A 27,781-nucleotide genomic window follows, 5' to 3' on the forward strand; every position below is an offset into this window, starting at 1 on the left:
CAAGACAGGACTTGAGTTGAAGTGTCACGGGGAGCCTGCGAGCCTGGAAGGTGAGTCAGTGAATCACCTATTATCAGCTAAAGTTAGGCTCTGGACCAAAACCAGTGTTAAGAAACAGATTAAAATGCAGCTCACCTGAATGTTTGGAGCGCACCTGCTCCTCCCACATGGCCTGTGTGTAGGTTTTTATTGCCCCTCTTCCTCTGACTGCCTTTTGTTCAAAGCGAAGAGAGGACAACAAAGAGAGCGGTGTCGAGTTACTTCCGGTAGGTGCAAGATACAAGCCTGCACCTGTCTGTGAGTGTGGCTATTAAGTATAAAACTGTTGAAAAATGTATGTTTGTTAAAAATATCTTGGATTTAAAAAGCAGAGAAAATAATCCCTGTGTTGATTATGAATCATGTTCGTGACTCTTTACACCTGTTTTGAAAAAGCATTGCAGCCATGATTAACAATCTCGGTGTGAGAATTAAAGTTAATAAAATTCTGTTTATCATAAATTAAAGCTAATCTATTTATGATGCGAGACTTGCGACACAGCCTGGTGTATAGAAACTGCTGAGTCATGCTGAGTACAGTGGCACGCTGATCATGCATCTGGTCCTTCATAAAATCATTTCCACAAATCATCTCGTGTGCCTACACTTCCTCTTGAGATGATGATCTTTCACAGAATGTTTTTAGGTAATGTGCAGCCTCTGTTTACTTCTATTGTGCCGGTTGTGCAGCTTCCGTCTGCTCCATGAATACAACCCCACAACCATACGAAGCTATTAGGAGTCCAATTACCAGCAGGGGTAAAGATGATTATGGCGTTGATAGAGTTAAGAAAAAAATAAATGATTGGAATGTTGAAAATAAAGTTTGGCTGACTTTTGAGAAGGCAGGATATGTAAAGACCTGCTGCTCCCTAAATGTAAAAGCAGTATGGGACCCCTTAAGAAATGCAAACATAAAATAAAATAATTTTTCTCTCCTGGAATAATAGCTTTTTACTATGGACTGTAATTGAAAGCAGATCAAGTGTGCAAACACACACAGCAACCACTCTGTTTGCCCAACAACATGGTTGCTCCATATGAATATTTATGACATTAAGTCATGTGTTCACCTAAAGACCTGCTTCACCTCTTTGTGTTAATGCAGGCTGACGTCATTTGTGTCACAGCAGCTCCGTGAGTTTTTATTTTCAGCCCCTGTTTAGCTGCGAGGACTTTGTAATGCCTGCCAAAGGTGGCCGCGGATGTTTCCAAGCGTTTCTTGTGATTTAACCACAGTGCTGAGGCAGCTTCTTGGATTTGGCAAATGCAGCTTTCTGTCATCACCGTGTGGTGGGACTTTAGCTTGTGTTAAGCAGTCTTCCCCCTTTGATGGGCTGTTGGCAGGAAAATTAAAGAGAATAAATGAAACCAGTGAGATGGGTGGGGGTTCGCTGTGTGTTTGTGGGCCTTGCCTGTTTAAAAATGTAATAATACCAGCCGTAAGGAGGTGGGCTGCCTCTGTGTCACCTAATGGGAAGCATGTGTCAAAGTCATCTACTGTAGTTAGCTTTAGTCATAATTGCTTTTAGCTTGTTTACCATTCTGGTGAGTTATTAGCATGATAATCAGACTTGCTGTGGTGTCAGTGAGGAATAACAGTGATGTAGCCAATGGGTATCTGTGGTACAGGTGATGGTGTGAAGATGGCTGGGAAGATAAAAGAGGGAGAAGCAGACAGACCTAACAGCAGAGAATGGTGGCAAACAGGAAGAAACTTTGTAAAACAAGAGTGACAGGCTGGATGTGAGTGAGCCTGAAATACAGGAGATACCTCATTACTTTAGCGCACTAGGAGACAAAGTACTGAGCAAAACACTACGAGGCTTGATTTGAGGAGGCCCCCAGGGGGGTCATCTGGTGATGAGTGATCGGAGGACAGGGGTTTAAAAAGGATGGCTTTGGCACCAGATGGCCTGTCACGAGTTTGCATTATTAATGTGGATAAGCCAACAACTGCATATCCAGCTGCAATCCTTGACAAAAATGATGTATCCATGGTTACAAACGTCACAGTTTCACAGCCAAAGCCTGCAAACTGGGTTTCCGCTGTGTTAGGTGTGTGGCATAACTTCCTTGCAGATGTACCCAGAAGTGGCTGAAAGCTAAGAGGTAAACCTGCTATTATCTTACAAAGTTTTCTGAGTTTCTCACCTGTGCTTTTATGGTTTATGGCACTTTATCCTCTTTGTTGTGTAATCAGTTGTTGGCGGCCTGTCCCAGCTCCAGCCAGCTCCAGTTAACTTTTAAACAATCATTCTTTGATCAAATCGAGTGTCAGCACTAGAGGCTGTACCCATGAAAATCTCGCCAACCTGAGCTGCCAAGTCAACAAAGTGCACAGTAATGAAATAATCAAATCAAGTTGGAATGGAAGCGCTGGCCTGTAATGATATAATTACTTTGCAGGTACCCCACGACTTTGTCATGTGCACAGCAATGGAAGTATGTGGGGTATAAGTCACTGAGAATTAATCAAATCATTGCTCCACTAAGCTGAAAATAGAAGCCTCCATCCAGTTGATTTATCAGTTTGCCTTCAAAGTTTGATTCCCACAGAGTTTTTCTTCATGTCTTCACAAAAATGAAAAACAGGTCCTTCTGTTGGCCGTCAGGTGTGGTTGAGAGGGGGGCTTATTAGTGGAAGTTTTAAGATAATCCGTGGCTGCATTCCACCCTGCAACCTCAGCCCAGAGTGTGAAGGTCTGGGAGCCTCAGACAGATCAGATGGATTAATTACTGTACAGATGACTTGCTGGCTGAAGGCTTGATTTGCACAAATGGATCTATTTTCTCTTTCCCTTTCAAGTTTGAATATATCACACTCTAAGCTAATAACTTGAATAGTATATTATGAAATTGTTACCACAGTGGTAAACTGAGCTTACTGGCTGTTACAGTGGCAATTACACAGAAAGCCTATTGTTCATTTTGCTTCAAGACTGAAGCCATATAAAGAAAAAGTAGACCCCATGAGTCCAGCATCCAGACTCAAACAAGTCCCGTGATTTGATCATTCAGCCCTTAGCTTTAGGCTCAGTGAACAGGAGGAATCTGGGTTCTGCTTAGCTCTCCCACATTCGACTGAAACAAGGGCAAAGGCTGGATGGAAGAGGGTGAGACATGCTCAGACTCACTTTTCTCTGAAATGATCGGGAACAAACAGGGTCGTTATAAATCCGGCTCATTAAGGCACGATCTCCAGGGCTCAGTGAGAATCCAAGTCTACAAACAGAGGTGAGTTCAGCCTGTAGACCAGTGATGCTCTGCTGAGAATCAGACTTCAATAACATGTTGACATTATTACTATCTCAGTGATTTCATCTACCTTTTAATTAAATAGATTCCTCAGAAACGTGTGATCACAATAACTTGCCGCTGAGAATGTTTTCGGTTGATGGGAAATTGTATGACCTTTCGAGACTCTGGGAATACCAAGAATGCATCTCATAAGTGGTAATAGAATAAAAGGGTTCATGTTCATGAGTACAAGCATAAATATCCATATTTGTTACAGCTTTCAGGCTCTCTGAGGCGAGTGAAATGATCTGTTAGCTCAATCATAAAAGGAAAGTGTGTCTACTGTTACCGTATGTCCCTATGTTTTTGTTTTTGCATATTTACACGAAACAAATATCACAAATATCTCAGCATTTGACCAGCTAAGCTAAGTTAAATGTGTTCTGGCTCATGAACTGGGGTTTTATTCAAGTTGAAAGATCCCAGGACAGCATCTAAACCATGTGGCCCTATCTGGTTTTTAGATTCTTTATTCATTTTTTTACTCAACAACAACGTTTTTTTGTGGCTCCTATATTTTGAATAGGATTTGGTCTGACTCATTGGATGTTGAAGGACTTTGAGGTCTTCAGGACAAAGGGCCTATGGCTCGATGATCCATTGAGTGGTTCACGAATCGAGCACTCCTGCGTGTGAGTGACACCTTGGTTTACTGCCTCAAAAGGGACGACGACAAAGCCCCACTAATCTCTAGAGCAGGCTAACAAATCACATGCCTGCCCGCTGTGGGTAAAAAACTCATGTAATGAACCACCCCTAAAAACATTCACATTTAATGTCCAGGAAAGATTATATTGCCAAATATCTGCCCCCCCCCCACCCACACACACACACACACACACACACACACACAAACCCCAGGGGAGCCTGTACAGTGTGGACTTTAGGCCATTCGTTACTCTTAAGGCGCTAGCATGGTTGCCGCGTCTGTCACGGTGGTGTCGCACCGTGACGTCAAAATGACGTTTCAGGCCTGGCGCTTCCCTTGAAAAGACGGCACAGCACGTTGTCGTGCACCAGTCGATTTTTGTAACTTGGTGGCGCCGAGAACAACGAACCGGATGGACCGATGTGAGACCGGCTCAGTGAGGAGGTGCGTTTGTACAGGCAGCTGTACGAAACTGCAGTGAAACAGCACAGGGAGCATGTAAACTCCCCAAACTGGTGCACAGAGATTGGGAGAACTTTGGGGAAAGAGGGAGAGTTCTGTAAGAATGTGTGGAAGCAGCTACGGGACAGATACGTGAAGGCAAAGACGAGGGCAGAGACTCTGTTGATGCCGGGGGCTTCAAACCTTCACCTCTATTAACTGAATTAAAACATTTAAATGATCCGAAAACTGCAGCAGTATCATTAATTACAGTATTCTTGCTCTTGACAGCGGCATTGTTTTCTTCTCCACTTTCGTGGTTGTAGAGTAGCGGTAACCTTAACGTAGCAGCGCCACCTCTGTGACGGAGAAAATTTCAACTACTGGCGCAACGACTTGCGCCACTATACATGGCGGGCACGAAATCGTGACGTCATCAACACCGCTCGCGCTAGCAGACGCGGCAACCATGCTAGAGCCTTTACATGACTCCTCTTTTACCAGGTGTGTTTTCACACACCTCGAAAGGAGGGGGGCAGATAAACCACAGGAATGTTTACCTATTCAGGACATGGAAAGCAGAATATGGGAAGGGGTTGAGGAGTTGGAGGTCTGATGCTGACCGCATCAGGACCGCCACTCTAAAAGAGTTCAAACAAGGCAAGAAGGCCACTTCTAAGTTCTTCCAGGGTTTTTGACTTGACGGTTAAGGTAACAGATTAAATTAACTGATCTGAGTGCCTGAATAAATCAGAATAATCCCTAAAATATTAAGTTACCTTTCGATCTGTTAGTTTGAAGACTGGAATCAAATGGATGGCCTTGGGTGGTCAAACATTAGCGTCGCTAAACAGAAGAAACTCCGTCAAGTAGATCAGGAACTGCACAGCTGGGACTTTGTCGTGCTCACAGTCTGCTCTAACACAACTTTTAAAAGACATGTGGGTGTTTAGGAAGAGTTGGTGCAGTTAGTAAAAATCTACATCATGTGGACCCTTGCAGATACATAAATCAAGATTCAACCCTACAAAAAAAAACACTACGATTGTGTGGTTCTTGCAGTTGGGACAAGTCAAACAGTAAATACTTTATCAGACTTACCAAACCCACCACATCATTATCTGATCCTGAGCTGCTGTACTGGCATATTTAATACTCATTGCATCTTGTGCAGCTATTTTTTGCCCTGATAATAAAAGCTAACGTGATAAGTCCTCCTTTTATTCTTGAAGATCTCTCTTGAGGAAGTCCAGTTGCATAAGCATTTTAAATCCCACCCTGCAACATTTCTCTGTGTCAACGATGACCTCACCTCTAAGGCTGTTTGTACAGGCCTGTTGGCTCATGGCTGAAAGCCAGCTTGGCCCTCACTGAGGAAGTTGACATGTCTTGAGTATCTTTCCTGTTCGAGCTACGTCAGAGGATGTCACTGCACACTCCGTAGTGAACATGACACCTTTTGCTTATCGGATGATCAGTGCTCCCAAAATTTAAACACGCCCCGTTGCGTGTCCACAACTGAAACTTTGATAGCCATACTAAGGTAGTGTATGATTTATATAAGCGGATAACTCTGGCTACTGCAGCTTCATCGAAAATTTGAACTTTAAGCTTCCACATATAGCACTACAACTTAATTTGAGCTTTTTGAGCTGTGTGTTTGTGTGTACTGAAGCCTTTTGCCTGTGCTATGTGTGCGTTTTGTGCAGTAAGTCGGTGCATATAAGTGCACGGATTGTGTTCTTGGAAAATGACAAAACAGGACACCGTAATCACCCCCTGCATTTCTCCAACTTTTCAAGCTGTGCATGAGTCTTCCTGTTTTGAAACCTTTCAGTTGCCACACAGCGCGGATGCAAGCTAGGGTAGTTTCACAATGCCAACCACTGTATATCAGCGACCCACTGCCCTGGGTACCAGACACCAATAAAAAGCAGCCATAAATCATCAAGTAACTGCGCATGGCTATGCCTGGTCTGAGTTACATGCCATGGCAGCACATTTACTGAGGTTACAGGTTTTTCAGGGCAGAACAATAGTGACTGTATTGAGAGACTCTTAGTGTTGGATTTTTATTTGACCCATGGGAAGCAAAGCATTTGCATTTGGAGAGGCTGCATGTGGAGAAACGCACTTGTAGCTGTGAAATCTGTGCATTGTATATAATCGCAGTACTTTTTACTGCTTCCTGACCATTGACCCTTGACTTCTTGATTGTGGAATGTCCCCAACTAATGAACAAGACTGAAGTAAAGTGTGACATAAATTAGCAACCGTACCTAATTGCGGACTTGAACTGTACATTGAAATTGTATTATTTTCATGATACAGTAAATCCTCTCTTTAGCTTGATGAATGTCAGGGTTCCTCTTAAAAGGTACTATTGTGCATTGTGTGCTTTTGGAACTTTTCTCAACTCAAGCTGAAAGCACACTGATTTATAGGGTTGAATACTTTTAAGTGCAGCAAAATCAAGATAGTTTAGATTTATTTTACAACTAAGAATGACTCAACAGAGGTCATTAAAATGATGTTACACACAGAGGTGACTCCAAGTACCTGTTGTTGAAAGTTAATTGCTTATTCTTTCAGTGAATGCTACAAATTGTCTGCATTTTTATTACAAACAATATGAAGTTGGCTTGAGTTGTGCTCCTTAGAGTTACCACTTTTCCCGGTTTGGAGGTGGATCCAAGGCTGTTTGGTCTACATCCAAGAACATTCATATGTGTTTAATTATATTTGTCTGTGACGTTTGCTGTTCTGAAAGCGTATTTTTCTAAACATATACAATTATTTTTGTATGTTTGCTTCTCTTGTAAAGTGTGCCTTTGCTATTATGATGAGACGTTCGTATCTAATCTTAAACCGTTATCAACGTAACCATAAATGTGTGCCAGAAATGATAAACCGCACAAGGTGTCTTTTTGTTGTTCTTAAATGAACCATGGTTATGACTCAAGCTACGCATCTATGAACAGGGACTTGACAGGGCTGTGACCTGTGGGGTTCCCCAGGGGTCAATCCTGGGACTCGTATTGTTCAATCTGGACATGCTTCCACTAGGCCAGCTAATACGCAGCTATAATGTGTCCTACCACAATTATGCAGATGACACTCAGATCTACGTGTCACTGACGGCAGGAGAACACGGGCCTGTAGATACACTGTGTCGCTGCATCGAACAGATCAGTGTGTGGATGCAAAACAATTTCCGCCAGCTAAACTCAGACAAAACTGAAATCATTGTCTGTGGCCCACAGAAACAAAGAGAAAGTGTTATCAGTCACCTTGAGACTCTCTCTCTAAAACCTAACTATCAAGTTAGAAATCTCGGGGTAATATTGGACTCAGACCTGAACTTTAACAGCCACATTAAATCTGTAACATCAGCAGCTTTTTACCATCTAAAAAACATTGCCAGAATCAAAGGAATAGTGTCTAAACCAGACTTAGAGAGACTGATCCATGCGTTTGTCTCCAGCAGGTTAGACTACTGTAATGGCCTGCTCACTGGGCTCTCTAAACGGGCTGTAAGACAGCTGCAGTACATCCAGAACGCTGCTGCTCGAGTCCTGACTAGAACCAGGAAATACGACCATATTAGTCCAGTGCTCAGGTCTCTGCACTGGCTTCCTGTCGCTCAGAGAATAGACTTTAAAACAGCTCTGCTTGTGTACAAGTCTCTTCACGGTCAAGCGCCAAAGTACATCTCTGACATGTTAGAGCCATATTGTCATGCCATGTGTTTTATGTTTTAGATCATGTTTTGTTTTTAGATGATGTCTTTAGTTCTTAGTTTAGATCATGTTTTTGGTTCAGGTCTTGATTAGTTTCATTCACGTCACCTGCACTCATTTCCTTCAGCTGCACTCCATCCTTAATCACCATCCACAGTATTTAGTTTCCAGGTTTCCTTTCATTTCTTGTGAGATTCTTTTACGTCACCCTCCATGCCACGCCACGCCACGCCACGCCACAGCTAAGTTAAGTTAAGTTTAGTTTTTTTTCCATAGTATGCCAAGTGTTTTGTTTTGTTGTAATTTTTCCACAGTTCAGGTTTTTCTATCCGGCTCAGCCGCGCTTTCCTTTTGATACTTTGTTTTTGTTAAATAAATCTATTTTACTTTTGGAAAATCCGCATCCGTGTCCTCCCTTAAAAACCCACAACGCTGACAGAAGAATCTCACCACCATGGACGCGGCGGATTACGCAACCTTTTGGGAGCTGGTTGGGGACTTCTGGTGCCGCTCAGGGCCGAGCAGCACCTCCTGGGAAAAGCTGAACTCTGCCAATGAAGTTTTGGACTTCTTCTCTCAGAAGCAGGTACTCCAGCACATGCCAGGGGCGTCGGCTATTTGGGAGGAGGTCAGGACTGTGCAGCGCACTGCCTCGCTGGAGGTTTTCGGCTTGGGAGCCAGAAGAGGTAGCTGCGCTGTACAGCTCCTCCTCCTCCTTACCTGCACCGCAGCCCCAGGCCCCAGCCGTCCCAGAGCTGGCCCCGGCCCCAGCCGTCCCAGAGCTGGCCCCGGCCCCAGCCGTCCCAGAGCTGGCCCCGGCCCCAGCCGTCCCAGAGCTGGCCCCGGCCCCAGCCGTCCCAGAGCTGGCCCCGGCCCCAGCCGTCCCAGAGCTGGCCCCGGCCCCAGCCGTCCCAGAGCTCGTCACAGAGGCCGCAGGGCCCGACCAAGTCACAGAGGCCGCGGGGCCCGACCAAGTCACAGAGGCCGCGGGGCCCGACCAAGACCACGAGGCCACAGGGCCTGACCACGAGGCCACAGGGCCTGACCACGAGGCCACAGGGCCTGACCACGAGGCCACAGGGCCTGACCACGAGGCCTCCGGGCCTGACCACGAGGCTTTAGGGCCTGACCTCGACCAAGAGGCCTCCGGGCCTGACCACGAAGCGGCAGAGCCCGACAAAGGACTAAACAAGGTGAGACTGCGTTTCAGTTTTATGCCCCTAAAATCTGGAACAGTCTTCCAGAAGATGTGAGACAGGCCTCAACTCTGACAATGTTTAAATCCAGGCTGAAAACAGTTCTATTTAGCTGTGCATATGACACCTGAAAGTATTTTATCTGCACTCTTCACTTTTTAATTAATGATTATTTTAATGGGTTTTAAATTTATTTTATTTTTTTTATTCCTTTTTAATGGTTTTATTGCCTTCTTATGATTTTATGTAGCTGTAAAGCACTTTGAATTGCCCTGTGTATGAATTGTGCTCTATAAATAAAATTGCCTTGCCTTGCCTTGCTTTAAACAGCACTGAAAAGATATACCTCTTCTCTGGATCTTCTGGTTTGGAGAGCAACAAGTAGGACAGTTAAAATGAGAGGGAAGAAGTTGGTGTGGGAGAAATCTTAGTTCTGTGCTTGTAGAGAAGGAGAAGATTTTGTGTTCCGTTGTAATTTTATTTGTTCATAAGATTCAGGATGAGCTGAGATTGTAAGTAATGCAGTCATCATCTACATAAAGGCTAATCTTATGATATATTAAGCAGTTACTGTTTGCAAAGGGAAATTTTTCAAACTTTGCAGTTCTTACACTCAAGATTGAGTAAAACAAGAAAGTGTAAAAATCTCGAATGTTGTGTGAAATTAAACACATTTATAACTGCAGAGAATATCTTTAACAGGGTGGAGAACCCAACCAGCCCACCAACAACTAGGAAACATGTAAAACCAGACATGCAGGTTGAGGTGGGATGATGTAAATGTGTTGTACTGAGTATTTGGCAAATTTAGTGTTTGGTAACACAGAACGCAACAACAAAAAAACGACACAGTGCCCATGATGCATAGCGGTTCATTTTTTAACCTGTTCATTGCTGGTTAGAATCCGTTCCTGAGGTTCATGAAATGAGTACAGTTGAAACTGGATGATTAGTTTGGGTGCAGTTTAATTTAATTTCAGTTAAAGATGGATAAAACTGAGCCTTTGGACTTCAAACCAAAGTTTCTTTTCATAAAACTTACTTTTTCATAAAGTTTGAGTGGTATAACTAATTACACATTGCTTAAACAAATGCGTAACTCCTGCCAAGTGACTGAATAATCCTTCAAACCTGAGTCCAGGTATGCATTAGTGCGCTTATCCAGTGGTTAGAGTACAATGTCCCTCGTGATTTATACAATTGATAATGTAACCTAATATGTCCGAGCAGTGGAATGCAATTTTCTGAATGAAGTCCATAGAGCAGGAGGTTAGCAGGAGACTGGATTTTTTTTTTGTATTTTTCTTTTTTTACTGGGGCTATAAATGCTCAGCTGAATGAGCACTGGCAATGACACAATCCATTAAAACTGCTTCAAGCTGCTTGAGGTGGCCTTAATTGTTAGGACCATTTGCTGGACAAGAATGCACAATATGGAGCAGAATGCTGGTGTTTTTCTTCAAATTTCAACAACCAGACTCTAATGATCTGTGGACAAAGAGCATTTAGGATCCAGTCAAACAATGTTTCCATACACCCACATTCATTATGACCAGTGTTATTATAAATTGCTTCCACGTGATATAACACGTGGAAAAGTGGCTGGATTGGTTTGGTTTTATTCTGTTTTAACAACATTACGGTCATTTTTTTACATTACATTACATCTTTTAAAAGAATATTAGAGATCATAAAGATTTTATAATAGAAGTCAGTAGACATGGGTCATGTCTGCTAATTGTGACTGACTTGATGGTTATTGTGCATTACAAATTAGTCTTCATTCTTCTATTCTAAAGTCAATTTAAATAATGGCGGCTCAGCTGCTCATTTCTCCTTCATACCGAAACATAAAGTTCATTTTATCATGAATATGACAGTAATGTGACTTGTATTGCTTGTTTTTAAGTTTATTTTTTGCACAGGCAACAGGGTGCAGGACTCAAACATGACAACAGGTGGAGGGAACAAAATGTGTTGGCGAAAATGAGGTGAACGTTTGGCAGCTTTGATGTTTTATAACAGTGTATTTGAAAAAAAAAAAAGAAAAGAAACTCACACACAGTACCCATGATGCCACGCGGTTCATTTTGTAACCTGTTAGCATCCATTCCACCTCAGGCTAGCCCCATACATAGCCGTTGTATAAATTACAGCAGCCGCGCACACACAGCTGCTCATGCCCGGAATAGACCATTTCACCGCGTCAATAGGGGGGTGGTCGCGGTGTGGAGAACTACTGGAAACACAGAGGTAGGCAATGTCATGTTGAATTCACTGCAATTTATTCATACATACGATGTTCAAAGAGAATATCACCACGCGGTCTCAGCGAAGTAATGTGAGACGGCATTAGAATAGCATCCCATGAGTTAAACACGCCTCTGCTGCTCAGTTTCGCTCCAACACCGTAGCGTTACATGTCAGCCACATGTGTGTCCGGGCTGTACAGGCACAGCCGGACCCCCAACCGAAAGGCGCCGCGCATGTTGCTACGTCGTTATTATTTGTAGTTTTACTTTGACTGGCAGACAGCCAGTGATGTCAGTTATGAAAGATGGTGAGTGGTCGTTATGTCAGTACTACGTGGTTCGGCGTGGATGAAGAGAGGCGTGAACTGAGGTCACGCGACAATGACAAGGAAAGGACGACTTTCCCCGGATATTCTGGTGCAGATCTCCCCCACCACGTTTCTAAGACTAAAACAATGAATTTACAGATACAAGGTGACATAACCTGTCTGTCTGCGAGGCTGCGAATTTGATGGAAACCAAAACAAAACTTAAGATGCAGATCATGTTTAAAACATCCACATGAAACATCATTAAAACTGAAAGAATAATACAACAGTTGTCAAGACTATCATAACAAAGAACGCAGTTATTCATATATAGATATATTCACTAGATTAAAGTCGTATGAAAAGGATTACAAAAGCCAATAGTTACAAAATAGTCCACCGTCTTCATTGGACCAAAGATAGATTGTCTAGGATTAAGACGGGTATGGACCCTACATGTGATCGATGCAGACAAGCTCCTGCCACATTACTGCACATGTTTTGGTCGTGCCCTATGCTATACAGTTTTTGGCATTCTATCTTTGAGGCATTCTCCGAAATATGGGGGAAAATAGTGCACCCATCTCCTCTGATATCACTGTTTGGCTCCGGTGGGTGACACTTTTTCTGGGAACCACCTGGACATGATGGCCTTCTGCTCTTTGTTGGCCAGGAGACTTATCCTGTTTAAATGGAAAAATGGATTAGGGAGGTCATGAGTCATGTTCATTTAGAAAAAAATAGATATGTTTTGTTTTTTTTCTCTCTGTTATGGTTTTCCTTTTTTATTTACCTAGTTGTGTCGATGTCTGGATGTGTTGAAATTTGCTTGGGGTCCAGTACATGTGGGTGGGGGGCATTGGGGGGGGGGTTGTTTGAATGGACAGGAACTAGAGTTGATTGTCTCATGTGTGAATTTTATTTCCTTTGTTTGTTATATTTGAAAAAAAAAAGACCTTGATCAAAAAAAAAAGTCAATGGTTAAAAACAGAAATGTGTCATTCAGACTGTATGAAGTTATGAAAAACAGTTCAATCATTTTAAATTTGGCTTTGCATAAGTATTGTTGTGAAAGAGTGCGGAAATGGTTTCCCCAGGCAGATGCACGGGCTGAAATTGACAGATTTAGACACCGAGCGTCCTGTCAACAACAGATAAAGGATGCACACCCTCTTTAGTTCTCATTGAGACACATCTGAGATAAGTGAGGCAGGCGAACCAACAGTCAGAAAATACACCGCTTCTTCTTATTCAGACACAGCTGTGAACATGTGAGTGTGTTGTGCGTTTTTCCTTTTTTTTTTTTTTTTTTTTTATTCTTTTTTTCTTCTGCTTTGACAGCTTTTTCTACTATATATTATCACATTAGCCCCTAACCGCTTTTATTTATTTATTTATCTTCCTCAGGGGTGTGTGCATGTCCCTGCCAGAACCAGTGATGGCCGACCAACTGCCTTCACACCGGGCTGACCAGCCGCTCAATAAGTTCCACCAAGGAGGCCTCCCCAACGGGAAAGAAGCCATGGGAGATGGCCTGCATGCCAGAGGCCAGTGGGCCAGCAAGGCTGAGTTCCTCCTGGCGGTGGCTGGGCAGATCATCGGACTGGGCAACGTCTGGAGGTTTCCCTACCTCTGCTACAAAAACGGAGGAGGTAAAGACAGGGAGTGTGAGAAAAACGTTCCGTCTGTGAATTGTGTCCCCATGCCCCAAAAACAGATGCCATTATCTGGATGCCTACTGCAGATGTTTGTTGTTTTTATGTTTACTTATGTTTAGTTTGAGCTGATGATTCTTTTTAAGATTGTTGAAGTTAAAGGGGAACTCCGGGGCATTTGAAGCGCATTCCCATTGCTTGAGGTTGTCAAACACTGACGGTAGGACACAGACCGGTGCAAATCGGCGCTCCCTGTGTGGAGATAGCGGTGTTTGCGCAGCCTGTCATGCGAGGCTAATACGTGGTGGCTAAGGGGCAAGTGCTAAACCTTCCACGTAAAACAACAACTTGCACACAGCAGAAACTTCACACCACTTTATAAACCATCCGACAATAAAGTCACAAGCCTTACCATCAAAACCATATGCATGGTTCTCACATTACTGGCATGGGGACGTTACAAAACAACTTTATAAACAGCATGTAACTCACCGGCTGGTTGTAGGCTCGCGCATGTGAAAGCCCAAAAGAGTCGATGGACGATAATCCCATTTACAAAACAATTATCTTCTCTAGAAAAACTGCGTTCAAGTATTTAAAACATTACAACAATATTACAGGGCATGTATTGTTGTAATGTTTTAAATCGGAAACATTACAACATGCTGTTTATAAAGTTGTTTTGTAACGTCCCCATGCCAGTAATGTGAGAACCATGCATATGGTTTTGATGGTAAGGCTTGTGACTTTATTGTCGGATGGGTTATAAAGTGGTGTGACGTTTCTGCAGTGTGCAAATAGTTGTTTTACGTGGAAGGTTTAGCACTTGCCCCTTAGCCACCACGTATTTGGTTAGCATGACAGGCTGCGCAAACAGCGCAATTGCTTCACAGGGAGCGCCGATTTGCACCTCTCTGTGTCCTACTGTCAGTATTTGACAACCTCTAGCAATGGGATTGCGCTTCAAATGCCCCGGAGTTCCCCTTTAATTACTAAAGGTCCTCATAAGCAACATCTGTATTTGTGTCCAGGTGTTTTCTTTGTACCCTACCTGTTGTTCCTGGTGCTCTGTGGCATTCCTTTATTCCTCCTGGAGACCTCACTGGGACAGTACACCAGCCTGGGAGGGATCAGCGCCTGGAGGACCATTTGCCCGTTATTTGGAGGTAATCTGTCTTCAGTAGACTGTCTTAGACTAACGGTTTCTCTTATGCCATTTCTGAGCTCATTTAATTTCCGAATAATTTTACCCTTTAATGTAAAAGCCAATGACACAATCCATCATGATTTCCCAATTATAACTGGTGGCCTTTAAACTGCCAGTTGAGGTGGTCACGGAGCCAAATTGACATATGTGTGAAAGAGAGAAAAAACATGGCGTCACACAGCGATCCAAACTCTGACCCTGTCGTGCACACATTGATCTGCTGCCATGCTGCCTCTTTTTAGTCGGCATTAGTGAAGCGTTGGGGCGCTCGATGCTACTTTTGCTCAGTGGTGGTGATGAAAACCTCTGCTGTAGTTGAACATTGACCTAAACACAGTAGACTAATTTGCTGCACTGGAAAAAGTCAAGCATACAGTACTGTGCAGAGGTCTTCAGCGACCCCTCATTTCTTTATTTTCTGCTTCAAAGGAGTCAGGCTTTTCTTGTAATATTTTAAAATGGTCTTGAGTAAGATTTCTCCATAAATTTTTAGGGTGTTTCCAAGTTTTTCTTCAGACATTGGCTGCTTTTTCACTCATTTTCTGTCCGGTCCTTGTACCTGAACATTTTCAGAGGAATGTGTTTTTTTTTTGTTTTTTTTTCTTTCTTTGTGGAATCACTTAGCACTGACCTATGACTCATTCACGCCTTAAAAAAGGCACCCAGCTCCAGGGATCAACCAGTGATGTGTCCGTACATAACAGACAACTTGGCAAAGAAGCCGTTCTTAAGGAAGGGAAACAGGGAGAAAAGGCTGAGCTATGCCAAATGACACAAGAAGTGGACTGAAAATCAGTGGCAGCAGGGATGGAAGGATGAATCCTCCCCGAAAAGTAAGAAGGGCTTGTAGTTTGATGGGGTTTTTTTTATCTCACGCAGTCTCATTTTCACCTTTTTTTTTTTTTTTTTTTTTTTCACTGACTTTTCCTTTCTTCCACTTTCTCCTTTACTTTCCCACGCTAACGCAAGCATTCAGAGCCATCCTGTGGTCCCCATCGATACTGAATCAATGTAAACTCTGTGCCTGCAGTTAGAGAGTGCAAAGGGCAGCATGGTCCCTGACTGCTGAAAGACACTGACGGCATCTTATCTACCTGGTCTAGGGCTGTCGCGATAACCGCAAAATGCAATCACCGCGGTGCTGAGAGGACCTCCGCGGTGCGTGTCCAGGCCACCGCCCCCTTGCACGCGCAGAACAACTCGAGAAACTAAACGAGTTTTTAAGACTGCACAGTAGATACAAAGCGACTGACAGAACTGATACTTTTTAAAGCCAGCACAGTAATAATGATACATTGTATATTCCCCTCAAGGCAGGACAAACACATTAACACAGCTAGGTGCCGCGTTTCTGTCGTCATCTTTGCATGTAGGCACCGCACACGCACACACGTCTGCATGCTACTCGTTGTGGTCTCATTCTCCCTCGGCAGCTGATATTACAAGAATATGCCTACTCAGTGTCGCAGCAATAGAAGTTAAAATAAAATGCAGTGGCCTACCTTTATCTCGGCTTTACTCCTCTGCCTAGTCCGGACACTTTATGGCTTTGAATCTTCCCTTATTAGCCTATCCATGTTTAACGTTGTAAATGCGACCGTCTAATATCAACAATAAACTAGCTTCCGCAGAACCACAGCTTGGTGTGCACATTTGCTGTTGGGAAATACCTGATCATTTCAACAAAACTGTGTAGGTGAAACTATTAAAAAAAAAAAAAAAAAAAGAATGTGCCGGGGTTGGTTGGTCGGCGGCAGTCTGTTTAAAAAAAAACTGTATCCCGGACACGTGAGCTCAACTGCTGCACTGATCTGCTTCGTTTTTCCCCGTCATTGCTAAACGAAACGTGCGCAGGTCTGCAACAATGTTGATATTTGCCATGTGGCACTGGCAACAATGTTGCAGAACTGGGGTATGCGCTGCTTGATCTCCGCTATGTTGGTCTGTGAGCGAGTAAATGACAGGCAAAGCAAAGTGAAATGTCAGAATCGCTGGGAAAAAAAGCCGGATTATGCGCTCGATTTTCATCTAACATTGCGTGTCGTGGAAAGTAGCCTAATGAACAAAAATGCGATATCACCGCATACCGCGCTGTTGAGCGGCTATGAGTCACCGCGACAGCCCTAACCTGGTCAAACAAAAAGGTCGTAGTTAGGCATAAACTTGATCTACAATTTGCCCGCACAAATGAACAGAATGGAATGTGGTCAGTGTGATGTTCTTAATGAGATTGTAAACACTGTCTAGTTATTTAACTTGCACATGTGGTCCTGGCTGGTTTGTAATCAAACACTGGGGTGGACGGAGTGTATTTAAGCAAGTAGACCTGCACTAGATACCTGAATAGACTCCATCTGTTCACAGTTCTGGATATAAGCCTGATCTGCCCATAAAGTAAAGGCACCATAGAGAACTTTAAGCCATCCGCCTGCAAGGCTGTGTTCGTTACATTGCATGCATGGCAGATACTGTACTGTCAGCTGAGCTAAATTTGATTGTTTATTCGAGCAGAAACCACAACTCTAAACGTCCTTACTGGGTCTTAAAGATTTCACGCTCTTTTAATTCTGGATTTGTTCTTTTGAATCTAAACGCCTGCTCTTTGCACCACATTCTGAATATCTGGGATCTAATCAGCCACGTGAGCTTGTTCTTACACAAACAAAGATGCTTCTGTAGGAATTTCTCCCTGGTTTGCACATTTAGCCTGCCATCACCAGATTAAAGGCCTGAATTTCATTAGCGGACACCACAAACGCTTGTTTGTCGAGGCAGACAGCCTCCTCTCTGTAACCCACTCGAGGCCTCAGAAGACAATCATTCACTCCGAATGAAGATGTACTAGGTGTGGGCTGCAAGTCGAGTGTCTCGGTAAAAGGATGCTTTCATTTGAAACTCAAGTGACTTGGAAGTGATAATAGTGCATCTTTATTGAGCTAGTTGAAGCTCGTGTGTGTGTGTGTGTGTGTGTGTGTGTGTTTATGTGCAACTCTCCATATATCAGTGAGAGGTTTGATTTGCTCGTGCTGCTCATCACACCCCGTATCTGTCTTCCGACATCTTCTCATCCAACTGCAGGTCTGGGCTACGCCAGCCAGGTGATGATCCTGCACGGCTGCGTGTACTACATAGTCATCCTGGCCTGGGCTCTCTTCTACCTGACCTACAGCTTCCAGGCGGAGCTGCCGTGGTCGCACTGTAACAACACGTGGAACACAAGTCAGTAAAAGCGGGAAGCAAGAAGCTGCTGTTGGTGCCGTTTTAGGCAGATGTGAAAAAATTTTAGGTGAAGCTAAAGACTGTTGTGTATATATGTGTGTATATGTGTGTGTGTGTGTGTGTGTGTATATATATATATATATATATATATGCGTGTTCTACAGATTCGTGTGTCTTGTTCAATCATCACAACCAGACAGCGAACGCGAGCGGCCTGCCTGAGAATGCCACTTCCCCCGTTATGGAGTTCTGGGAGTGAGTGGAGAAACTTCAGAGGGTTTTTCGGGGTATTTTGGGATACCCCTCAGTGTTTGGCATTGACAGCTGTACGTGTGTTCTAGGCGGGAGGTGCTCCGACTGTCAGACACTTTGGACGAGCTGGGTCCAGTCAGCTGGAAGCTGGCTCTGTGTCTGGCCGCCGTCTGGCTCATCTGCTACTTCTGTGTCTGGAAGGGAGTGAAGTCCACGGGAAAGGTGAGCTGAAAACGTACAGACGTAGTCGAGCAGCTTGATAGTAAGTGTTGTTCCTGAGGCACACGTAAATAAGTGTCAATCTATGCTGTTCTCGCCCCTTCCTATTCCAGTAAAATTGTCCTGAAATGTCTAGCGGTATACAGTGTTTCAGCCTGTGGACATAACATAAAAGCTCATATTGTTTCAAAAGAGATGTCTTAAAAAATCGGGGTATGCTGGCTGTATTTGTAATGACCATATCGAGAATGTTTACATGCAAAATAAAGATGGGCGGGAGAATCTGTGAAAGACTGTGGCAGCGTATCAGATTGCAAGAATCTGAAGCCCCTTTCACACTGAGACCCGCTACCTTAGCGGGTCCAAATTGCACCTTCGACCCGCGTCGAGCAATGTGAACGCTTGGCGTGTCAGGGTGACCTGTGTCGCCTGAAGCCGAGTTCAGGGGGCGTTGCCTAGTGGCAGAGCGTCACACGAAACACATAAAATGCTGGGCGTGTACAATGACGTAGGCACAAGCCATGCGTCGGAGGTAGGGTTAAATACACCTGTCAGCATCAAATTTTTCAAACAAACGATGACGGGACACCTTGAGATATCGTTTATGCAATTGTATATGCAGTTCATGGAGATGTTACTTTACGGTGCGTGGGAAACCGCGCTCTCCCATCTTTCTCGCCAGCCCTTCCAGCAGAGGTCCATCTTTCACCGTCCCCGAAATGTGGCGGTAAATAACGTCCTCTGCTCGGAGGCTGAGGAGCTCGCGGACCTCCTTGTCTCCCCAGTTGGCCATATTTAAAAAATGTCTCCAACTTGATGTAGGCTAAAACAGAGTAAAACTTGTCCTCACCTGTCGCTGTTGTTCTGAATCAGCTGTCCATTCTGTCTTTTAAACTCCTCATGTCACGCCCACCTCCGACCCGCGTCGATTGCGTTCACATCAAACTCGGCTCGGCAAAAAGACTAGGGTCCGACGCGGGTCGAAAGGCGAGTCGAGTTGACGCGGCAGCCCGGGTCGGCAGTGTGAACGCAACAGCGGACACGCTAAATTCGCGGATTAAACGCGGGTTATTCGGCAGTGTGAAAGGGGCTTGAGATTTCTCCTGGTATGTGTAGCAAACAGCTGACCATCTGCTTTTTAATATGTTCGGCAGCAGACTTTTTTCCTCGAGGATCTATTTCAGGGTTCGGTGCTGATCGGTTAAACTCAGAGCAAGGTTTAAATTCTTTATATTAAGCACGGGGAACAGCAGACTAATATTATCTCTACTGTGACCATCAACAAGTTAAGGTTTGCCACCCATTGTGTTAGCCATGTTGCAGATTTCAATATAATCTCATTACTAGGATGCTCACCTTACACTGCTAAAACTCCTCTTTTAATCCTCTACGCTCCAAACAGCTGATTTCTATCCCAGTCTTGCCAGTTATACTGATGGACTGAAGTGAAATTCAGGCTTGGGAGTCTGCATGGACTGTTTTTGTTTTGAAAAGTGACCACATTTCTGTGGTAAGTCAGTGTCGGACTTCGTTCCATAGCTGCTCAGTAGGACTTGATGCAGCTTTTCCTTAAGAATGCATTTGCCGTTTATTATTATCGGAGAGCAGGGCGGCTTCGGAAACATGTTGCTGAATAAGCTTTTCCTGCTGAAGGGAATACCAGCAGCGGAGATGCTTTCTTAATTGTTTGCATTTTGTTCTCAACAGAACAGGTTCAGGTGCCAACGCTCATATTGTTTATTCAGTTTCTGTCATTCACTGAGATCATAATTGATTTTTAAGTAAATAGAGATTTACTTTAAACTTCAAGCCATGTCTTAAGGATTGTTTTTTTTTTTTTTTTTTTTTTTACAAATTGTATTCTGAAACCACAAAGCCCTGAGGTGTGGTAAAGGCAGAAGCCTTCATAAATCTCCTGTGTAGCAGATGAAATGAGGGACTGTGCTGCAGCGACTCTGCAGACTTGTTTGCTGTGTCACTGCCACCATCCGTCAACAGGTTTTAAGACTTTCCAGGGCTCCTTTGTTCAGTATTCGGCTCTGTTTGAGGACATAACCATCACGTCCCTTCCTGCGTTCTCCACGCCCTCCTGACCACATCCCCGCGTGCGTTGTGTACATTTTAGGTGGTGTACCTGACGGCCACCTTCCCATATGTGATGCTGTTTGTGCTGCTGGTGCGAGGTGCCACCCTACCTGGAGCGACCCAGGGCATCATCTACTACCTCAAGCCTAACCACACCCGCCTGGCAGACCCACAGGTACAAATACACAAACACACGCTCTTTATACGTCTTCAGACCAAGCAGAATTTTAAAAGCCGTGTTGGAGGCATCGGATATTCTTGTAGTCGTTCTTTCGGGTCTGACAGGTTCGGGCCTCCTATTGGGAGGTGGGCACCCTCTCAGGTGAGTAGGTGTAGCAGCAGTACAGTAGTTAGGACAGGAACTGAAGTATTAGACTGATGTTCAGATGGAAGTTGTAGACTCTTTGCTTTGATATGACACACATATCTGGAATTAAGTGTTAAAATTTAGATTAAAGGGGTTGAAACGGAACAGAGTTTACGTTGAAATCAGCTTTTAGAATCCAAAGACAGTGATCATCTTTTTTAGGCCATAAGGTTTTCTCTTAACTGTGTAGTACAAACAGCTTGGATGGATTATCTATTATCTACCCCAAAGGCCTGCCAAAGAGCAGACAGATGAAGGATATCGGTTGCTTCCTGTCGCCACTCATAACTTCTTTCATTTTTCCCTCCTGCTCTCCATTGCTCTTTATCTCCATAGGTATGGATGGATGCAGGCACCCAGATTTTTTTCTCTTATGGAATCTGCTTGGGAAGTCTCACAGCACTGGGCAGTTACAACAAATACAACAATGACTGCTACAAGTGAGACACTTTGTCACACACACACACAGAAAAGCACTTTCAACGACACAGCAGCTCCACTTCAGACTAACCGTATTCACAGAAAGGTAAGATGTAAGCTCCCATCGGTCAGATGGCTTCCAGAAGGAATGGCTGGAATGGACAGAGAAAACACACTGATACAGCCACACCTTAAAGAAAAGCCCTCAGTGCCATGTTTCCCACAGTCTCACACTCCCCCACATACACACAAAGGGCCAAGTGCTTGACTCTTGAGACCTTTTCTGTGTCTAGTTTTCCAAAGAGTGCTATGATCACAAGTCGAGTAGCTTCTGTCGTCCGATTGATTTGTGTTTGTGTGCTTTCAGGGACTCTTTCATGCTGTGCCTCCTGAACAGCGGCACCAGCTTCCTGGCAGGTTTTGCCATCTTCTCAGTGCTCGGCTTCATGGCTGAAGAACAGGGCGTGGATATAGCCACTGTGGCCCAGTCAGGTGAAAGCTGTTTGTTTGTTTCAGATGGTAACATGACTGTAATCAGCTCTCTTTTTTACATCCCATCACACAAAATAGTTCCCAATAAATCCCCTGCTTGTTCCTGTCTGGGTAACGTTGGCTAAAAACTACTATTTTTTAAGAAAGTTACTCGATATTGTTTAAATATTGAATTAAAATGTTTGTTTGGACATACACTTTTTTTTTCTTTTATCTAAGCCACTCCCACTTACATTAACCATCGTCTTTTTTTTTTTAGATTAAATAGAGAAAAAGTTGAAAGGGAAGAAAAAGCTCTTTTTGGTCTGAGTTGTGCCGGATATTTAGCTTTATCTAATTAAGTTTGACGTTGCTGGTATATTTGCTCTATATTTGTTGTCATACTTGTGTTGTGTATGAACAGGCCCTGGCCTGGCCTTCATCGCCTACCCCAGAGCTGTGGCCATGATGCCTGTACCTCAGCTTTGGGCTGTCTGCTTCTTCCTCATGATCATCATGCTGGGGCTGGACACGCAGGTACAAGCTGGCTTTGATGTTGTCGTTTGATTGGTATCGGTGATTGTAGCATCATATCAAGCTGACGACACATGCTCTGACCTCATCTTTCACCCAGTTTGTGAGTCTCGAGGCCCTGATGACATCAGTGACTGACCTGTACCCACACCTGATCCGGCGAGGCCACCGCAGAGAGCTGCTGCTGCTGTTGGTGTGCATTGTCTGCTTCCTGGTCGGACTGGTCATGGTCACACCGGTACGTCGCACTTAAGATGTGCGTCTGAGGTGTACGTGATCCTCCAGCCTGTGTGTTTGTGATGATGAGTGTTTTCTCTCCTGTATTTACATTTGTCTCCCCGGCGGTGCAGGGTGGTCTGTATGTGTTCCAGATCTATGACCATTTCTCCTGCAGTGGAGCCAGCCTGCTGCTTCTCTCCATCTTCCAATCTCTGGCCATTGGCTGGGTCTATGGTATGTATCTCTGCTCTACTCACCTTTTCTTCTTTTGTCTTCTATCCCTTTTTTCACTCTCTGCACCATTTCCTGCTCCCTTTCTCCTCTTTGTTGCTTTTTATTTCATTTTCTCACTCCCATCCACTCAAGTTGTCTTTCATCTTAACTCTCCATTTTTCTTCTCCGATCATATTTCCTTATCTTTCCCACTCATTTTCTTCTCTCCTCCTTTCCAAACGTCTGTCTTCACCTGGCATTTGATTTCATTTCCTCCTCTTTTTTCTGTGCTCCTTTTCTCTTTCCATCTGTCCCATCTTCATCACTTGTGAAACATCGTAGCATTTCAGTTCTTCCCCTTCTCTTTTTTCTCCTTCCTTCCCCTTAAATTCCTTTTCTTTTCTGTACTCTTTCCCGCTTGCTTTCCTTACATTTTCCTCCCTTACATTCTCTTGTTGCCTTTCCATCCCTCCTCTCTTTTTCACTCTTGCCTTTTCTTACATTCCTCCATTCTTATTTATTATTCTTTTCACTGCGTTCCCTCCTTATTTATTTGTATTTTATTTTAAACGTGACTGCTTTTGTGGAGAAAAAAGGCCTACCTGCCCAGCCCACACAGATTTCATTAGAATCTGTTGTTATCAATAATGAATGTAATTCCCAGAACCTGATAGACTCTCAGACTCAAGCTGTCCACCTCCTCTCCTCCCTCTGCATTCCACTTACAGTCAGTAGACAGTATATTAACATGGCTGCAGCTACCCACTGCTGTAAGCAGACTGGCTCCCGGCCAGGCCCCTGTCTGTCTCCTCCGGGCCCTAAATCAGCCCCTGGGCCACGTCGCCTCTCAGTCTCAGCCTTGTGGCCCCAGGGAGCTCCAATCCCTGCCAGAAATGAGGCTCTAAGGCATGCAGAAAACATTGTTTGTTTAAATGTGAGAGATGAGTGAATGTACATACACCGGGACAATGCAATTAGTGCTAAGAGCATATCGTCAATAAACTGTAAGATTTAAGGTGCAGAATGTTCTCAAAGAAGATGGTTGTGCAAGCGTAGGAGAAAACAAATAGGCCGAAATCCTCGGTAAGTCTGTTTTTATAGCTCCCCCAGCAGTGGGTTAATGCCGCAGGAGAGTTGAGGAGATGGGGTTTTGGGTAACACAGCGGTCAGGACTCCGCTGCACCCTCTCACCTCTTTTATAGCTGTGGGAACGTACATAAGACACGTAAGGACCCTACAACTCTCCTCTGCTGTGTGGTGAAGCAGAGGAGGACGTGTGCTGTAAAAACAATATCGTAGGTGCGTGAGCTAAAGATAAGCTAAACGTCAAGTTCGATGGTTTTCTTTCTATTTCTCCCCTTGAGTTGTGGTGCAGACTGAAGGGAAAAGCGTTTCCGCCGCCAAGCCATGATGTCATACCAAACTGCAACCAAACCTCACTGTGTTCTTGGTTTGTCCACAGGAGCCGAGCGCTTCAGCGCCAACATCAAGGATATGACTGGCTACAGGCCCCTGCCTGTCTTCAAGCTGTGCTGGAGATACTTGACTCCGACTGTGTGCACTGTGAGTAACCTCAAAGTTTGACCTGCTTTCACACTCTGAGGTGTCGGCTCGCAGGGAAACAGTGTGTACGCTAACAGGGGTATGGGTTTCAAATAGAGTCCACCTGTCTGTCTGTCTGTCTGTCTGTCATGACATGCAGTCCACCAAGATATTTGGGTTTTTACGTCACATCACTCAGTAACTCCTACATCCTAAAGGCAAAAACCAGACAACACAATGTCTTTTTGGGAACGGGAAACACTGTAATATGTTAACAGGAGCAGTTTGAAGTTGTAGGTTTTGTAATGTTTCACCAAATCTACTTTTCGTATACTTCTGTTCTCTTAAGGCTACCTTTATATTCTCCCTGGTGCGTTGGTTTCCGCTGACTCTGGGGAAAGGATTGGTGGCTCCGGCCTGGGCCTCCACGCTGGGCTGGGTCCTCACCCTCTCATCCGTCTCTCTACTTCCCATCTGGGCCATCTACGCCCTGATCATCACCCCTGGAACTCTGCCGGAGGTAACACCAGCACATTAACTAATCATTTATAAAAAAAAATAAAAAGCTATGGACACCACATTGTTAAAACTTCCGACTGACTGCAACTTTTTGGCTCCACAGCGCTTCGAGCGCCTTTGCACCCCTACCAAAAAGTCCTCGCTGGCCTTCAACCACATTTCCACCAACGGCTCAGTCCTGGCCTACAGCCCCGTCCTGCCTCTCACCAACAAGCCAAAAGAGCAAATCACAGAACTCGACCAGATGACTTGACAGAAGTCAACATAATGTGACGCTGTACGGTGCTCGGCCAGTCAGGTGTGCAGAGCCGGAGGGTCGAGCTTAATGCTGCTGGATCACAGAAGAAGGGCGGGATCCTCACCAGCCTTCATGTAGAGATGTATTTGTAGGGGATCATCATCTTTTTAATTTCATCATGTTTTATTGGCCAGACGTTTACATTCAGATGGTTATTTACCAATGAAATACTCAAAAGCAGGGGGTTCCTGTTGACTGCTAAAAAAAAAACATCTTTACAAGGTTTAACAAGGGCTGCCTGAATGCACCATTTGTTTGTTGTGGGTCGTACTGGTTGGTTTGTCTTCTGTAGCCCCACTGAGGCTTCAGCGGTGGATCCAGCCCTGAACTGGGACACAGCTTGTTCCACCTTTAGACCAGTACGACCCCCTTGTTCCTGACCCCCTGAATTTGTCTTCAAAAAACAGCACGCACTCCTGGATCTTAGCCATTTTATCTCCTCTTCTTGTCCTAGCTTCTTATTTATTTTCACAGTTTCGTCACTGCACTTGAGGACCATTTAATCACAGCTCCTGCAGCCTCTCAACACACACAATGCTACCAGTAGAAACGCTAACGTTCCCTTTTGTTTGCCAGCCTCGTAGTTATCAGCTGCCACTATACTCTCTCTATGAGAGATTGAGAGATCACTGCTTGTGTTAGCATGTCTGCTGAAATGACTCCATGAGTCAGACATGTGTTATGAGTCAGTGAGTTATCTGATTTGTTTTGAATGTGGTTTTACCCTTTTGTGATGGCAACTTCACAGAGCTCGAATGGTTTAAAACACCTTTCACATCCAGACGACCGAGTGAAGTTTATGCCCTAGTTGCGTCAAATACCACTTTTGCTGCCAATATGTCAACACTTTATGGGTCTGTTTTCATATGACAGTTTTTCATTAGAAACGGTAGGTAGGGAAGTTGTCCTGTTTCGCATTCATGCAGATTTTTTTGAAAAAGTCAAAGGCATTATTTACTAAAATAAAATAACAAAAGAACTCATCAAACTCGGAAACATTTGGTTATACTGTCTGAATCAGGATGTTCACACTAAGGTTACAGTGATACAGATTTCATAGTATTTCTGGTCTGAAATTTGACAATCGCACCATTTTGCATTTTGTTGAGCAACGGCATTGGTGGAAAAGAAATGGAACTGGTGGTGGACATCTTTCCTCCCCGACTGTCAGACCCGAACGCACACTCCCAGTAAAGAGCAGTTTCCAGTTTCGTTTGTAATAACAATTTGTTCAACTTTGATTTTTTTTTATTTATTTATTTTTATTTTTGTAGGTTTTCATTTAAGGTCACTCATGATGTTAAGTTTTGTAATGCTGTGTAGGTTTATAAAGTTGAACTGATATTTTCTGAGGCGGTCATCATACCGAGCAAATCTCATATCGCTGCAACCCGAGTTCAGACAGCTTTACCAAATTGCTGCTGCTTTCTATCCAAAAAAGAGCTCCACGATATTTTTTTATTCTGTGCACCAAATGTTTAGGTATTGCGATGATCTTTGTTGAGAACCTTTAACTGTATCGTTCAACTATAACATGCAGAAAAATACAGATGAATAATCTCAGCGCGGCAGAGGTGTATTGGGGCCTATGTGGAAGAGAAATAAAGATCCAGGGCTGGACAATCTGGACGGTATTGCTCAGAATTTCCAAGACAAAAGATGTATTTATGTGGAGGAAAAATGTGTTTTCACATATTTTCTCAGAATTAGCGACTTCAATCCCAGAAATTCAATGTCTTTTAATCCACCAGAAGCCCTAATGTGCCATCGTAATATGCAATATAATGATATTTATATTTTTTTAATAGATAGCTGGAAAAAGAGAGGATACATTGAGTAAATGTGAGGAATCACTTTGATGAATGTACTCGTGTTTGTCCTGATTTAGAAAGAGCAAACTGGAAAAATAATGCAAGCAAGAAATATGTTCCTGAGGGCTTGTTATGCCCTCTTATCATGGTCAACTCCCTGATTTGAAGTAGTTTTTACCCATCAGCGCAGGCTTACACTGTTGGAGAAGAACAGGCTTTAATAATTCACTTTGCTTTCTGTCTGTGTTCATCATCAAGAGGTCGGTTTTTCAGCATCTTGCAGGGGTTTGGGTTTCAAAGCGAGACCAGTATCAGCTTGCTGTACTGTAAGTCGAGGACAGAATGTACTGTACGCTGGGAATGCTTATGTAAATCTCAAGGTGGAAGTGAAACATTTCTTGAGCAGGTGTGATGTTTAAAACATGTTTCACACTTAAACCTGCTGTCATTCAGACCTGGATCAGATCATTTCATCCTTTTTATCTGCTAAACCCAGCGCGTGTCTTATGAAAGGCTTTCCCTGCCTTCAGATGATCAAAGTGTCGTCACCTCTCGTTTACAGGTGTATACATGTGTCTCATGTTTCAAAATGGGCTTCTTTTATGTTTACTGTGATTTTACTTTTCTAAATTAAAAGGTTTGTGCTGCCTGGGTTCATTTGAAGTTGTGTGTGTTTGCAGGAGTGTCATTAAAATAGAGTTATACCTGTGGTCGAGGCAAGCTGTCACCCAAGAGACATCCTCCTCTCCTCTGCTCACTTGGCACTGTGGTAACAGCTGCTAAGAACACACCTGGTTTCTACGAAGAGAGATGGAGGAAGAGGAG

General features: G+C 43.9%; 1 protein-coding gene across 6 annotated transcripts; it reads left to right on the plus strand.

Moving 5' to 3' along the window:
• On the plus strand, positions 1–27,608 carry LOC142391809 (sodium- and chloride-dependent GABA transporter 2-like). Of its 6 annotated transcripts, none has more exons than XM_075477904.1 (15): positions 1–50; positions 13,333–13,577; positions 14,612–14,746; positions 17,866–18,006; positions 18,171–18,261; positions 18,348–18,480; positions 20,603–20,737; positions 21,266–21,369; positions 21,717–21,841; positions 22,245–22,357; positions 22,455–22,592; positions 22,705–22,807; positions 24,249–24,349; positions 24,678–24,848; positions 24,951–27,608. In XM_075477904.1, exons 2-15 carry the CDS (start codon positions 13,343–13,345, stop codon positions 25,098–25,100), a joined length of 1,875 nt encoding a protein of 624 aa, XP_075334019.1. In that variant the 5' UTR covers positions 1–50; positions 13,333–13,342; the 3' UTR covers positions 25,101–27,608. The 6 variants fall into 6 exon arrangements, with proteins under 6 accessions (XP_075334019.1, XP_075334020.1, XP_075334015.1 ...); XM_075477905.1 differs by lacking the exon at positions 1–50 and adding an exon at positions 182–266; XM_075477900.1 differs by lacking the exon at positions 1–50 and adding an exon at positions 244–297.
• The last annotated feature ends 173 nt before the right edge of the window (positions 27,609–27,781 follow it).

Source organism: Odontesthes bonariensis, chromosome 11, assembly GCF_027942865.1.
Source record: "Odontesthes bonariensis isolate fOdoBon6 chromosome 11, fOdoBon6.hap1, whole genome shotgun sequence".
NCBI classification, from domain to species: Eukaryota; Metazoa; Chordata; class Actinopteri; order Atheriniformes; family Atherinopsidae; genus Odontesthes; species Odontesthes bonariensis.